Here is a 15,915-nt window from a genome sequence, read left to right as displayed (position 1 = left end):
TTTTGCTGTCCTCGCACTGTTTACGTCCTGGGCAATGATTGGGAACTAAGCTGCTGACGGCCTCATTCCCACTGCTTCACGCACAGCCGGCTCCACCAGGGCGAGAGGAGCTAACATTGCCTATCTTTTATTGACACGTCCAGACCATAAAGACCCCAGCTCTGTACCCTAAAGCCCTCTGTCAAGGTGGCCGACCGCTGAGGGTGGGCCCCAGCCGGAGTGAGTTAAGGCTGCTGGCTCCTCTGGTCCCAGCAACCTCAGACTGCAGGTGCCACAGGCTGTCTCCAAGGCCAGGGGGCTGGAAAACGCATCGGGGTGCCTTCACGAGCCGTTAGGACCTGAGTCCAGTGCCGCTCTGCCTTGCCCATCACACCCTCGCTGGTCAACGCACTGCCCTTGGCAGGATTCCTGGGTCCTCCCTCACTCTGTGGCTTTCACGGGAGCCTGGCCGGGCCCCTTGCTGCCCCAGAGCACAGGCCAGTGGGCGGAGCTCAGTCCCACCTCAGGCTACGCATGCTGACAGCTCTTCTTGAACACCCTCCCTGCTGCCCCCTTCGCCTTCTCTGTCTCAGCTGGACTGTGGCTTCCTGGCTTGTCCCTCTAGTCGGTCACGCTGCAGATGAGATGCCCAGACAGGCAAAGCCTGCCCTAAGGCGGCCCGAGTGTGGACGGTGGTGCAGAGCGTTTGTGGGGTAGGCGGTGTCGGTGCCTGGCAGAGACAGGTGGGTGTGGGGGGCTTACAGATGCAGCTCTCCCACCGAGGGCAGGGCCTCTCTCAATCCATTCGAAGCTGCATGTGCTCAGAGCAGGGTCTGCCCAGCAGTGGGTGGACGGTCAGCACACGGCTCTACATTTGTTTGAAGGCCCAGGCTCCCTAGACCCTGGGCCCAGTGGTCCTGCCTGACGGCAGCACCCTGAGCGCCCATGTGCTCCCGGTGACCCCTTCCGCCACCGCCCTTTGCCTCCCTCCCTGGCCCCTTTGCTGACATCTGATGCCGCTGTCTCTGGGTGCCGCTGACCCCTTCTCCCCTCTGTCCATGTCCCCTCGCTGGGGGCGCCTCACTCCCCAGGGAAGTAAGCACCACGTCTACCCAGGTGGACCACCAACTCTTGCCTCCTCCGGGGGCCAGATGCCCAGCTGCAGCTCCTGCAGACACTCCTGACCTGGATGGGCTCACGCCCCTTTGAAAGCTCAGTCTTCCCTCTCAGTGAGGGGCCCACATACCACCTGGTTACTCAGCCAGGGACACAGGTGACATCCTGCACTCTGCCCCCATCCTGGTCTCTCCACGACCGCCATCTTGGGGTCTAGGCCACCACCCGACCTCTTGGTCGCTGCCTCTGACAACTGCCTCCCTCACACAGGAGCCACTGGGGGCTGCTCTGCCCTGCTCCAAATGCCCTCCCCGCTCCAACCCCACTGACTTTGCTGCAAACCACTCCTGACTTTCTCCTGCACCCTGAGCAGACGGTGTCAGGGCCCAGGATTGCCACCCTCAAATCCCACCCCTCCTTGCTCACACTCCATGCTCACGCTGGGCCCCTCTGGCCTCTGCTCACACCCCTGACCCGCCCTATAGCCCCTTCCTCACCCCATCCTATTGGCAACCCTGGTGCCATTGGACCAAACCGTGGAAAAGAAAAGGCTGAGGGCTCACAGCAGGTGCCACCCAAAGGAAGTAACACTGTGTTCTGATAAAAGACAAAGCTGCGGGCACACGTGACGGCACGGCCAGTGCAGACCCCTCCTGTTCCCCGGTGGCTGTGTGACAGGCCTGCCATTCTGCTGGCTGGAGATTCCATGGTGCTGAGGGTCTGTGCTACGAGGGGCATCAGATTCCCCGATGATGAACCGACCAGGGGACCCGAGCCGTGAAGGACCACTTGAGAGGAGTGTCCCACGGTCTGCTCTGCTCGCACTCAGGGCAGGGGCCCTCCTCAGCCTCCAGGTTCCTGGCGCATTTCTGGGGGGCACTCCTGGTCAGGACACCCTCGGGGATGGCCCTGAGAGTAGATGCCCAACTGTAGCTCTCACTTCTGAAGCCTTTGTGTCGATTTTAATGATAGCAATTATGGCTTTATCAGCAAGATAAAGGTCACTGTCTGCCTCCAGGGAGGGGGCGACTCCAGAAGGGGAGGCTGAGCCAGCCAGGGAGATCGGGCAGCTTGACCGCTGCAGGAGGGAAATGCCTATTAATTATCTTTTTACAGCCTATTCAGTTAGACTCCCTAATCACCTGTGTCGGACACAGCGGCAACAGGCAGGGAGGCCACTGGAATAAACAAGGCTCGAGAGGGCAGGGCCGTTACCGCCAAACGGCCGCCATGGGCCCAGGGCCTTGCCAGGCGGAGAGCCAGCGACAGGCCAAAATGTTTCCTTCATTTAAGTGAATCAAAATAATAAAATGTTATTGGCCCTGAGGGGACGAGAGGTGTCTCATTTGGAGGTGACCAGTCACACCGCATTAGTCTTCAGGGCAGACTCAACCAGCCAAGGAGCTCCCACCATAGGAGACGGGCACAAGCCCCGGGGAAGGCAGCGGGCAGAACGGCCTACACGGTGGGGACACAAGGAGCAGGGGTCTCCATGACCCAGAGGGAGAAGGGGTGTCCTGAGGGCCGTGCAAGGCCAGCTGGGCGCCCTCAGGCTGCTTCGAGAGCTGCCCAGTTGGCACACACATCTCACTGCCCGGCTCTCTGCCCTGCTGTGGCCCAAGTCTGGCCTGTAGGCTGTGCCATCAGTGGATGGGGTACAGGCAGGAGCGGGTGTGGGGGTACCTGTACCCTGGCTCTCTCCCCAGCAGGTCACACATGGCGGGGCCTGTCTCCTCCATCCAGAGTCTGCACTGCAGTACAGCCAGGTGGCCTCCCCACCCCGTCACACACAACCCCCTGCCAGAAAGACCCCCAGCCACACAGACAGGACTGCTGAGCATGGTGGCCCTTCTCAGTGGCCCCAAGAGCCTGCCTCCTAACATCTGTCATCTCTAGGGACCCTTCCTACAGAGCTCCCCCACAATGTTCAGGACGGCCGCCCTCAGGACCTGGGGGATGGGCAGGCGGTGACGGTCACTGGATCCTAACAAGGGGCCTCCTCTCAGTGCATTTTGGAACCAGCCAGGAGAGCTCTGGACGTTTGCACAAGCGTCTCCACCTGTCCTGGCGTCTGTGTCCCTCACAGCGGTCTCAGGGGCCCCTGCAGGCAGGGTGTCTCCTCAGCAGCCTGGGACACATGTATCCTGGGCACAGAGAGGAGTCACACAGAAACACCTCGGCCTATGACGTGTAGCTCAGAGCCCATTCACATCTAATGGCAGGTCAGGCTGTCCTGTTGGCCGATGACGTAAGTGGAATGGCTGGAGGGCCAAGGACTCTTCGAGCCCCACAGGTGACCCTCGTCCCTCCTGGTCCTGCCTTTCTGACCCTGGAGCCAAGAGCCCTTGCTTCAGAGCTCAAGTCTGCTGTCCCCAGAACTACATCCGGGGGCACCACCCTCACCAGCCTCACCACCACCACCGTCCTTGTCATGCCACCATCACCTTCATCATCACTGTCACCAGCGTCACCGTCACCCCCACGGCCCTGTCACTGATGTCGTCACAGTGACCCACCTCACCTCCACAGTACGTCACTCAGCAGCCTTCAGGGGCCAGATCTTTTGCTTTGCTCTTCCCAGGTGGCTTGTACACACTTAACCGTCACCTCAACTTAGAGGAGGGGCTGCTCTCTCCCGCATTTACACACGAGGAAACTGAGGACAGCCACCTCCAGCCCAGGTGCCATGCTGCTCTGCAGGTGCACGGGCCTGTCGTGGCTATGGACACTGTGGTTTCCGGTCTGCGCACATGTCTGTGTCACTGGGGGGGGGAATGGGTGCACATCTCGTCTCGAAGAGGCCACGGGGCTGGACCTGCACGCCACCCTCTTCCCCTCACTGCTCCCAGTGAGTCACCTCTGTGCCCTGATGTGACCATGGGGTGCGAGCTCACACACGTACCCCCACTCTCTCACACTCAACAGGTAACACCTGTGTAGGGACCCACACGCTGGTGCACACAGCACACACTAATATACACCCCACTAGTTTGCACACGCACGTTCCCCACTGGGCAGATGGCCCTCAACGGAGCCCCAGACCTGCGTGTCCAGCTGGCCCTGGGCCTCTCCTCGTGGTGGCGTCGTGCCACGAGGGTCACTGCCAGCCCAGCCCCCACCCCTGCGTCACCCTGTCCGACTGTGCCCATGGGGGCCTGGGCTGGGCCCGCACCTCCATGCCCACGGAACAGCAGTGACCCAAACAGACCCCTCCCTTCCCTGCATCTTTGAACGATGCTGCTGGCCTCCCTGACAGTGGCCGAGTCCTGGCCCCTAGCTGGGTGCCCCAGATGGGTCAGGGCGCCTGCCTGGCCTCCTGCCCGAGGCTGTTCCTGAACTACAGGGCCACACCCTGTAAACCCCCCCACTCCAGCGCCTGCCAGCAGCAGTGTCAGGCCCTGCCCAGCACTGTGTCCATTCCCCAGTGGGCACACGCAGGCAGCATGTGGCTGACAGAGGAGGGCCACAGGCTGTGACATGAGGGGACACCAGGGAGCAGAAACAGCCCCTGGGGCAAGACCTCGGGAAAGTGGGGGCTCTGACTACAGGAGATGGGGAGCCCGGCAGCAGTGTCCAGGGGGCAGCAGAAGGGGGTGGACATGGCGGTTGTAATGCAGGGTCTCAGCTCCCACTTCCCGCAAAAGAACGCAGGACATGGTGAGGCCAAAAGGAACACCCACGGAGCCATGGATAGGGGAGTCACACCACTATATTCTCGCTGGCGGCTAGTCGAGACACAAAACCAAACATCTGCTAGTACCCCAACGAGGGATCTTCCTGCACCCCCATCTCTCTGGTGGCGGGTCAGACACACGAAGTAGGATCAACATGATCCGCAATCCACAATCCACACTTGCTAGCCGCAATCCGCCGTCCGCTTCTCTGCCAACCAACCCGCTAGCGTAGCCATGCAGTTCTAGCAGTGGCTAATGGCTAACCCGTAACAGCTGATGACCAACTAGCCACAGTTGATGGCCATTTACTACCCGAGCCAGCACCTGTCCACATGAGGCCGAGAGCCTGGAAACTGCTCTCCTGGCTCTGTCCCCACAGGGGTCTTGGTCAGGGCCAGGCAGGAGCCGCTCTGTCTGACTCCGGAAGCTGCCAGCAGCCACTGGCCGAGTTTGGTTCATGGCCCCGTCAGAATCAAAGCTTGAGGGAAGCTGGGATGCAAATGAGGTCACCGTCCCTGGCTGGTCTGATGGTTCTAAGTGGCCTGTGGCCTGCCCAGCAGGTGGCTCAGATCCCCAAGGTCACAGGCAGCTTCTCCGTGTCCCCCCAGGGGTCAGGCCTCTGAGGCCTCGACCAGGTGGGTGACAGGAGAGAACAAGGTAGGTGAGAGAACCGAGGCGGTACCTGTGGGTCCTCGCCTGTCATCCCTTTTTCGTCTAAAGACCCTTTGCACCCAGCACGCAGCCCGACCTTCTGAAAGGCACAACCACGTGGGTGCAGATTTCCCACCACACGGGACCCCCGCTCCACTGGAAACCTCCTGCCCGCAGAGCCAGATGGAACCCCAAGAGCCCCCCAGCCTCCCGTCTCTTTCTAGGACCCTGAACCTTAGGGCTGACGGCATGGTGGGCTGCGGCCGGAGGACAGGCAGGTGCCCTGCGGCCGGAGGACAGGCAGGTGCCCCCAGTCTCTCCTGGCGAGGAGACCGGGGGCTACACTCCCACCTGACCCCAGGTTGTGGCTGGCCCCCACCACCCAGCTGACCAGCTTCTCCTCCTCCCAACAGCCCCCTGGCCCCAGTGTCCTGGAGATGAGAGATGTGAAAGGGACACACTTCAGCTGTGGTGGCCTGGGGACCATGCAGCTCCCACCCCTTTGGGGCCGGGCTCCAGGCAGACGTACCCCTAACATTCGAGTTTATTTCCATTGTTTCCACTGCGTTGGTCCTGGAAGCAACATGAGATCTTTCCCACTCCCACTACACCGTGTGATTGAGACAAGAAACTTACAGGACAAACTCTCGTTTTAAAATAGGGATCTTCCATGCTACGCTGACATAACTAACCAGAGAGAGTTAATATTATAACGTGTTAGCCCCTGGAGAGGCAATGAAATTTCCAGAAGGTGTCTGCTACACATGCTGTCACTTTTACTGGCAAGATCGCATCAGCGGTAACGGGCGCCTTGATTTTTAAATTCATCTCACAATCACGGGTAATTCTTCGCAGATCCCACCTGATGAATGTTCAGCAAATGAAAAGACGAATCACTCAGATCCACTGGAAACATTTCCTGGGAGGGTTTTGTGCGTTAGAAAAAAGAAGAAAAGCAATCGAGGTTCTCTCTGCTGTTACGGTTCCCAAATCCAGTCTGCGGGGATTGTCTGAACCACTGGGGCTCAGCCAGCCCGACCAGGTCCCCCTGGCAACTACTCGCAGCTGTATTAGGATTCAATGGGCCTAAATTACCAGGGTCGAGGCAGCCACCCCATAGACAACAATTAACGTAAAAGGGCTCTACCGTTTAAAGCTGTGGGTGGGAATTACAAAAGGTTAAGAGACTAAATATAAAAATCTTTTTGAATATAAAATCAATGTGCTTTGTTACTAAAATCTGGGTGTTGTAAAAACCAAAGTGGGGTTTAGAGCACCTGGCAGTAGTCCACATCTAAAAAATCGTCTTTTCTTCTCAACGCAAAGCAAATTGTCTACTCAGAAGTTAGAAACAATGAAACAACTGAAATATTTCATATCAAAAAAATAATAAAATACGAAGTTTTGCAATTACATATTACTGACATTAGACCTCTGGAAAGAGAAAGCGTTTCTCGCCTCATTCTACTTATTTGTATAATTGGAAACCAAGTTTTAGGGGTTTGCTTTCTTAACCGTCTGTTAGCATGTTGATGTTTGAGCCGAGAACCTGGTCCCAGTGGGTGCACGAGGGCCAAGCTTCCACGGTGGGTGCTGGGCGGGTGCCCGAGCAGCCCCAGGCCACCTGGCAGCTGGAAGGAAGGTGCTGGATGAGCCCAGGGGCCTGCCCCTGCATGGTGGGGGTGGCCGTGGGGTCAGGGTGGACCCTAGTGGCCTTTACCCAGCTGGGGTGGCGGATGCCTGCAGGGCAGAAGGTATCTAGTTCTGCTACCCAAGGTTCTGAAACAGACTTGAGGGGCCATATTTCCTTCTAGAGATCTGGGGGTGGCAGGGGAGGAGTGCTGAGCGCCTGCAGCAGGGGCCAGGTGGGTCTCCCTGCGGCGGTTCCCGCCTCCTGGGAACCGGCTGCATGTACACCGCTGTAGGCACACAAGCTCAAGAACATGTAGAAACATGGATAATTGCTTTAAATGCAAGACGACGCCCGCTCTGCTCTATTTTGGGTCGCCTCACGTGGCCTTGCTTCTCTCTGGGGCGGTTGGGCGCCTCCTTCCCACCCGGCCTCTGGGGGCCGCTGGGAGGGAAACCCCCTACCTGCTCAAAGGACGGTCTGAACACTGGGCTGATTGGAGGCACCACTTCCAGCAGACGGGCTGGACCGGGCAGCCGCCAACAGCACGTCCCCATGTGTCAGGTGGTCCCTGCCCATGCCGCCCTTCCCCTGCCCGCTGACCGCCCAGATCACTCCTGGCACTGCCTCCAGGAGCAAAGGCTGCAGGTGAGACCTGCCAGATGTCCTGCGATGCTGCCTCCAGCTGGGGTGCCGCATGACGGCTGCTTGGGGAAAGACCCTGTGGCCAGGCCTCCCGGCTCTGCCTCTGCCCACTGGGGCCCCTGCTCAGGATCAGAGCGTGAGAGCCGGGAGGCGTCACCCATCCAGGAACAGGGTGGCCCTCTCGTCTGTAAGGGAACCTGTGACAGGAGGTGGCCAGGGCACTCAGCACCTGCCAGCCCACCCATCTGGTGGGCGCCCGGTTCCCCAGGACCCTCAGTAGCTGCTGATGCTGGAGAGCCGAGGGCAGGGCCCGTGACCACAGTCCCCGCTGGGCTGACAGCTCTGTGTCCTCACCACCAGCCGGGTTTGCAGTGACCACCTGACAGTCCTGTGCTGGGGCTGCAGGGTGAGATGGCAGGGCATGGCAGGGCACACCTCCTTTGGCAGGTGTGGGTGTGAGGAGGTGCAGAGGGACAGGGCAGCAGGAGGCCCAGATCCCGGCCCACGCGGTCTCCCGTCGGCAGTGGAGGCAGCAGGGCCCAGGGGCGTCGGCTGGTGACGGGGTTTCTCATTTGAGCTTCCAGACCATTTGGCAAAGATAGCTGCCTGACACGAAACCTCCCTTTTTCTTGGTAAGAGAGCCTGGTATTAGCTGGCAAACCGCCTTCCTGGTCTCCCTGCGGCCTGGTGAGATCCCACAGCCACGTTCTGGCCAATGCGGCGTAAGCAGCAGTGGCCGTGGCTCCAGGAAACTTCTGCGGGGGCCGTGCCTCATGTGCCCCTCCTGCCTGTGGGAACAGGGGCCTGATGGCTGGTGTACGACGGCTCTCTAGGACCACAGGGCACCTGGTAATCAGGAAGGCATCGCCTGGCCTCTGAACTTCAAGGTGAGAGGAAAACGTGGATGGAGAGAAGCCACTGGCATGTTGTCAGGAGAGAAGCAGCCGCCCCTGGTCCTCATACACGGCCACCCAGATGAAGCCGCACAGAGCGGACACGGGTGTGAGCGCAGTGGCAGGCAGGTCAGCTGGAGAGACGTAGTGGCTGCTCCCGGTGAGAGCAGGGCGTCCACGTCATGAGGCCTCCTGAGGGTGTCCGGGGTCAGGCTGTGGGCGCATGGCTGGTCAGTAGGGCCTGGGACTCAGCTGAAGGGCCCTGCAGTGGAGTTTCTGCCCTGGATTCCTGTTATGCTGCATTCGCCTGCTTGGGGACGTCAGTACCTTTAGCAGCAACACTCACCACAGAGACTTTCTGGCCCAAGGCTTATTTCAGGCCTTGTGCTGTGTTATCTTTTGACCTGAAATTCGCTGGGTAGTGGCGTCCACCCTGCACTTCTGAGACCCGTCCATGTGACAGTCCTGGCTGCTGGCCGTAGACATCTGAGACACTCAGCAGGTGCCAGGTCCCCCGTACAGTGTCCTGCGCCTGAGGCTGGCACCCAGCTGAGCACAGAGTGGCAACTGCCGGCTGGAACCAGTACGGCCACCAGACCCCTGCCTCCCGGAACAAGGGCTCGAGGGTCTTTGGCATGGAAAGAGACACTGGAACTGGAACCGGGTGAGCAAGTGCCACGACCGTGCCAGGGTCCGTGTGAAAGGGGCGGGGCTTGTTGGGTTCCGAGGACACCGAGTTCACTGTCACCAGGAAGCAATCTGGTTTAAGTCTCCACACCAGGCGGCTGTCTGGAAAAGCCGCAGTTTTTGCGTTCTTTCAGGATAACAGATGAAGAACACTTAAGGGACAGGCATCTAGCCCCACATCACAGAATGAGCCATGCACCCCCATGCTCCCTGCCCTCGCCAGGTCCAGGCTCTGCTCCGCACAGGGGTCTCTGGGCATTGCTGGGCCAGCTCCTCCTGTGACCGAGTGATGCCTGCTGGGCCACATGCAGGCCTGGGGCCTCCTGGGCTTCAGCGGCTCCCTTGTCGCAGCCATTATCATTTGGGGTTCTGTCTCATGTACAGGTGACCACTGTTCTACCTGCGGGAAATCTGAAATGTGCAGTGACTTCATTTTACCTTTGCAGAATACACAGGACAGCCAGTGGCCAGAGTGTCCGTGACCTGGAGCAGAAGCAGCCCCCACCCCAAAGAGTCTGAGGGGCTCCCTCACAAGCAGGGCAAGGAGCCGAAATTCCTGGGGTGAGGGGCCGAGGTTCCTGGGTGAGGGGCCGAGGTTCCTGGGGTGAGAGCCGAGGTTCCTGGGGTGAGAGGCCGAGGTTCCTGGGTGAGGGGCCGAGGTTCCTGGGGTGAAAGGCTGAGGTTCCTGGATGAGGGGCCGAGGTTCCTGGGGTGAGAGGCCGAGGTTCCTGGGGTGAGAGGCCGAGGTTCCTGGGTGAGGGGCCGAGGTTCCTGGGTGAGGGGCCGAGGTTCCTGTGGTGTGAGGCCGAGGTTCCTGGGGTGAGAGGCCGAGGTTCCTGGATGAGGGGCCGAGGTTTCTGTGGTGTGAGTCCGAGGTTCCTGGGTGAGGGGCCGAGGTTCCTGGGTGAGGGGCCAAGGTTCCTGGGGTGAGGAGCCGAGGTTCCTGGGGTGAGGGGCTGAGGTTCCTGGATGAGTGGCCGAGGTTCCTGTGGTGTGAGGCCGAGGTTCCTGGGTGAGGGGCCGAGGTTCCTGGGTGAGGGGCCGAGGTTCCTGTGGTGTGAGGCCGAGGTTCCTGGGGTGAGGGGCCGAGGTTCCTGGATGAGGGGCCGAGGTTCCTGGGTGAGGGGCCAAGGTTCCTGGGTGAGGGGCTGAGGTTCCTGGGGTGAGGAGCCGAGGTTCCTGGGGTGAGAGGCCGAGGTTCCTGGATGAGGGGCCGAGGTTCCTGGGGTGAGAGGGTGAGGTTCCTGGGGTGAGAGGGTGAGGTTCCTGGGTGAGGGGCCGAGGTTCCTGGGTGAGGGGCCGAGGTTCCTGGGTGAGGGGCCGAGGTACCTGGGTGAGGGGCCGAGGTTCCTGTGGTGTGAGGCTGAGGTTCCTGGGGTGAGAGGGTGAGGTTCCTGGGGTGAGAGGGTGAGGTTCCTGGGTGAGGGGCCGAGGTTCCTGGGGTGAGGGGCCGAGGTTCCTGGATGAGGGGCCGAGGTTCCTGGGGTGAGAGGGTGAGGTTCCTGGGGTGAGAGGGTGAGGTTCCTGGATGAGGGGCCGAGGTTCCTGGGGTGAGAGGCCGAGGTTCCTGGGGTGAGAGGCCGAGGTTCCTGGGTGAGGGGCCGAGGTTCCTGGGGTGAGAGGCCGAGGTTCCTGGAAGAGGGGCCGAGGTTCCTGGGTGAGGGGCCGAGGTTCCTGGGGTGAGAGGCCGAGGTTCCTGGGTGAGGGGCCGAGGTTCCTGGGTGAGGGGCCGAGGTTCCTGTGGTGTGAGGCCGAGGTTCCTGGGGTGAGAGGCCGAGGTTCCTGGATGAGGGGCCGAGGTTTCTGTGGTGTGAGTCCGAGGTTCCTGGGTGAGGGGCCGAGGTTCCTGGGTGAGGGGCCAAGGTTCCTGGGTGAGGGGCTGAGGTTCCTGGGGTGAGGAGCCGAGGTTCCTGGGGTGAGAGGCCGAGGTTCCTGGATGAGGGGCCGAGGTTCCTGGGGTGAGAGGCCGAGGTTCCTGGATGAGGGGCCGAGGTTTCTGTGGTGTGAGTCCGAGGTTCCTGGGTGAGGGGCCGAGGTTCCTGGGTGAGGGGCCGAGGTTCCTGGGGTGAGAGCCGAGGTTCCTGGGGTGAGAGGCCGAGGTTCCTGGATGAGGGGCCGAGGTTCCTGGGGTGAGAGGGTGAGGTTCCTGGGGTGAGAGGGTGAGGTTCCTGGGTGAGGGGCCGAGGTTCCTGAATGAGGGGCCGAGGTTCCTGGGTGAGGGGCCGAGGTACCTGGGTGAGGGGCCGAGGTTCCTGTGGTGTGAGGCTGAGGTTCCTGGGGTGAGAGGCCGAGGTTCCTGGATGAGGGGCCGAGGTTCCTGGGGTGAGAGGGTGAGGTTCCTGGGTGAGGGGCCGAGGTTCCTGGGTGAGGGGCCGAGGTTCCTGGGTGAGGGGCCGAGGTTCCTGTGGTGTGAGGCCGAGGTTCCTGGGGTGAGGGGCCGAGGTTCCTGTGGTGTGAGGCCGAGGTTCCTGGGGTGAGGGGCCGAGGTTCCTGTGGTGTGAGGCCGAGGTTCCTGGGTGAGGGGCTGAGGTTCCTGGGTGAGGGGCCGAGGTTCCTGTGGTGTGAGGCCGAGGTTCCTGGGTGAGGGGCTGAGGTTCCTGGATGAGGGGCCGAGGTTCCTGTGGTGTGAGGCTGAGGTTCCTGGGTGAGGGGCTGAGGTTCCTGGGTGAGGGGCCAAGGTTCCTGGGAAGAGGGGCCTAGGTTCCTGGGTGAGAGGCCGAGGTTCCTGGGGTGAGGGGCCGAGGTTCCTGTGGTGTGAGGCCGAGGTTCCTGGGATGAGGGGCCGAGGTTCCTGGTGTGAGGGGCCGAGGTTCCTGGTGTGAGGGGCCGAGGTTCCTGGGGTGAGAGGTTGAGGTTCCTGGGGTGAGGTGCCGAGGTTCCTGGGGTGAGAGGGACACCCTGGAGCCTGTGTTGTGGCAGTGAGTCTTTAGCGGGAGTGGTCCTGCAGACTGTTCAGGGGTGAACCTGTTCCCATGAGGGAAATACCAGTTTTGGGGGAAATAAAAGCAGAAGGGGTTCCCCTCCCTGCCTCCTCCTCCTCCCTTCTCAATGTGCACTTCCTGGGGTCAGACCCCATGACAGACAATTTGGGGGCCGTGCAGTGGGCCCCTTGGTCAGCAGTCCCCGAGGTAGACACTGTCATGTTCTCACTTTACAGAAGAGGAAACTGAGGCACAGGGAGGTTCAGCTAGAAGATGGAGGAGAAGCAGCAGCCAGGCTGTCACCCCAGATGCACTTAGGGACGGTCCCAGGGCTTTCTGATGCAGCCACAGAGCGTTTGATGGTCGGCTGAGATGCCTGCGGGGCTGAGGCCTGAGCGGGTCTCCCCAGAGGCACCTTCCTGTGGCCCCACCACTTCCTAGCAGAGGTGGGAGCCATCCAGGGGGCGCAGGAGTCCGAGTGCAGCCTGCGAGTCTGCACCAGGCCCATGCCTGGCGGCGTATCTCCTGTCACATGCTCCCGGAGGCACGAGCTTGCCTCGGCCCTGGTTTCCATCTAGACTTGATTAGCTCTGAAATCCCTCTGGCAGAAGGCCGGTGCCCAAGAGTGTTTTTACGCAGAAATGTTTTTACACAGAAATGAGACCTGTACTCAATGCAGCTGAAATTGCTTCGATAAACTGAGGTGAAAGTGCATGATGGGTGCAGGCCAGCCCCCCTCAGGACTGAAGCACCCAGGGAAAGGGCCAAATCCATCTCCTTCCCCGTCAGGGCAGGTCTGGGCATCTGTGTGGTCACAGCACTTCAGATTTGCCCCAGTTTGCCCTGGGACACCGGCCCCCAGCAATGTCCAGGGCTGGAATCCTAACGGGGAACCCGGGGGCAGGGCTGGGCAGGGCCCCCAAACCTAAACTGCGTGTGCATCTGCCCAGAGGGGCCCCCAGATGCGCGTCCTGTAGCCAGGCTACAGGGGGACCAGGCCGTCAACTCAAACGCCGCCCCCACTAGGAGGTGAGCGTGTGTTTGTGACGCACGGAGCAGTGGAGGGTTCAGTATCCTGGGCGCAGTAATGCAGTGAGTGCCAGCACCCACTTCGGGAAAAATTCTGGAATGATCCATGGCAAAAGCAGACCGTACACTGTACAGAAGCAGGTTCCCGCTTGCCTGGTTGGTGGGCATGGGGTCTCTGGCTCTGGAGCCACATGTCTATGGGGAATCAGGACATGCCCACCAGGCAGGAATGGAATGAGCTGGAAAACCCAGTGAACACGCGAGACTCGTCGGGGCCGCTGGCTCCCCATGGAGCTGGGAGACGTGGGAGGGGCGCAGGGCAGGCTCCCACCTTCAGGAGCCGTCATCAGGTGACCTGTCCAGGCTGACACAGGCCTCCTGGTGGCAGTGGCCTTGGTGGGTTTGCCACCCTCCCGCCTGGCCCTGAGCCTGACAAACCCAGAAACAGCCCTGAGGCCACAAGCCCAGGGGGCTGTTTCCACTGCTAGGCTTAGGGCAGATGAAGAAATGAAGTCACGTTGCACTCATGGTGACGACCAGGTCTGCACGTGGGAGCCACAGCACAGCCGCCGCAGCCCTGGGGCTGCTCTCCCCACTGCCCGGGGGCATTGGGTTCCCACAGGAAGGACATGCATCCCAGTTTCCTGGATGCCTAGGGTAGGGCGGCCACAGCCTGCCTTCTACTCACTGCCATGGCCGCTGGCCCCAAGGAAGAGGGTCCTGCTTGCTCTCCGGCCGAGTCCTGCTGGGGTCTGGGCACCGTTTTTCAGGGACGTCCTTTCTCCCCCAGGTCCATTGTGCCTGGCTTCTCAAGTGTCAACTTTGTTTTCCTCTGCCCGAGGTCTGGGGCACCCACTGTCACCACATGTACCTGAGAGCTGGTGCCAACTGGTTAATTCCACTCACCGGACAGGCTGCCAGGGGTGTCCTCCTGGTCACACAGGGCATCTGATACCATCGTCACCTCCAGATCTCCCTGGGGGAGAGGTGAATCGGTGCTGGCACTTCCTGGGGCAGCGCTGAGCTCCAGGCCGCCAGACGTGGGGCTTGACAGAGGATAGGCAATGCACTCAAACCCACTGTGAAGGGAGCACACAGGGCTGGGCTCAGCTCAACACCGCGCTTGGGGACACGGTGGCCAGGGCCATTCCAGGGAGGAGCAAGGGCCCAAAGTGGCCACTGGGGGACTAAGGTGTGGGAAGGAAGCAGGGAGGGACAGGAAGGGGTCTTGTTCTGGGACCGCCTGAAACCGTGCTGCAGCCCATCCCTCCCTGTCTCCTATCACTCTGCCTGCCACCCACTGTGGGTGAGCACGTCATGTCTGGCGGTCACTGCTGTGTCCCCAGCGCCGGGGTAGGAATGATGCGGGGAGGGCCCCAGGTGGAGCAGTTTGGGACAGTCCTCCATCCCTCCCCGACCCCCCCATGTGTGTCACCCACAGTCACCCTTACTCACAATGGGGTCTGGATGGGCACCTCTTGACTGCCCTCGTCCACTTTGAAGAAGCTGACCTCTGAGTAGGCAGGGAGCTGCACATACCTGACGCCTGCTGAAATCTTCAAAACCCGGCCGTCCTCACCTTCCAGGAGAGAGCAGCAGACTGTGCCAAGGAGCAGGACGGAACGGCCCCAAGGACCTGGGTGTCCCTCCACCCTCGTCCTGTCGGGCAGGGGCTCAAAGCAATGAGCATCGGGAGGAGCGTTCACAGCATGTCCAACCTGAGCTCTCCGCCCACCTCCCAGTCTCCTCCTCAGCCCTCAGCTGAGCCGTCCACACTCTCCCTGACCCAAGCCCAGTTCTGGGCCCCAGGGCACTGGCTGCGCCTCTGGCCCTGGCCCGTCCCTCTGGGAGGGCGTCTCCTTGTTGGCCTCACAGGACCATGGGCGATGGTGCGGCTGCAAGCAGACACGTGGAAGCTTGCCTCCCTGGTGGGTTGGTCACCAGGGGGCACATCACTGCTCATCACCCATCTCCCACCCTGATTGTGGAATGGGCTCCATGTCACTCATCTACACCCCTGAGGTGCACTCAGCCGGTCACACAGACTCTGGGTTCAGGGTCCGATGGAGAAATAGTAACCGCTGGCCAGTACCAGTGCAGCCTGTCATCCCCCCTCTCAAGCTGCTGAGATCTGGAAAAGGAGACACGGCTGGGCAAACACGGGAAGAACTTTGACTTGAAAAGAAATGGAGTCAAGTATAGCATAAAAACCCAACTGTGGTTTGATCAGCTTCCATTTCTGGTCAAGATGGAATACATGGAAACAGTTACCCTCTTACTTGAAGCAGCCAAAAAAGCAGATGAAATACAGTGACACGGTGATTTTCAAGGTCCTGGGCATCAGGCAAGCACAGTAGTCCCTGACGGACGGGAACAAACGGTGTGGACCCCATGTTGCCCGCTCACTGTCTCAGAGGACATGTGGGGTGGGTGCAGAGAGGGGATCTGAGCAGAGCCCAGAAAACTCCCTCAGGTGAGGAGACAGAGCTGGATGTGTGGAGCACAGGCACACAGTAGGAGTCTTCGAGCCCAAAGCTCGAGGAGCAGAGCAGGGAGAGGACCCTGGTGGTCTGTGGGGCCCTCAGGAGGACAGCAGAGCACAGATCAGTGCAGAGTGCGAGGAATAGCCCAAGAGAAAGAGGGACCAGGCCCAGGGCTGACCTGGGGTGGCGAGTGGTGCTGGTCCCGTC

General features: G+C 60.7%; 1 protein-coding gene across 1 annotated transcript in view; it reads right to left on the bottom strand.

The window, feature by feature from the left end:
• Positions 1-15,915, bottom strand: part of MORN1 (MORN repeat containing 1) — a 55,575-nt gene that overhangs the window by 16,590 nt on the left and 23,070 nt on the right. Inside the window, exons 9-10 of the mRNA XM_081057910.1 lie at positions 14,681-14,804; positions 14,132-14,304 (exon numbers count right to left, since the gene is read on the bottom strand). Of these exons, the coding sequence (XP_080914036.1) occupies positions 14,132-14,304; positions 14,681-14,804 (297 nt within the window). The remainder of the gene's footprint in view (positions 1-14,131; positions 14,305-14,680; positions 14,805-15,915) is intronic.

This window comes from Rhinolophus hipposideros (assembly GCF_964194185.1).
Source record: "Rhinolophus hipposideros genome assembly, chromosome: 8".
NCBI classification, from domain to species: Eukaryota; Metazoa; Chordata; class Mammalia; order Chiroptera; family Rhinolophidae; genus Rhinolophus; species Rhinolophus hipposideros.
Note: the sequence above shows the minus strand (reverse complement) of the source record. Positions and strands in the feature narration are given on the sequence as shown.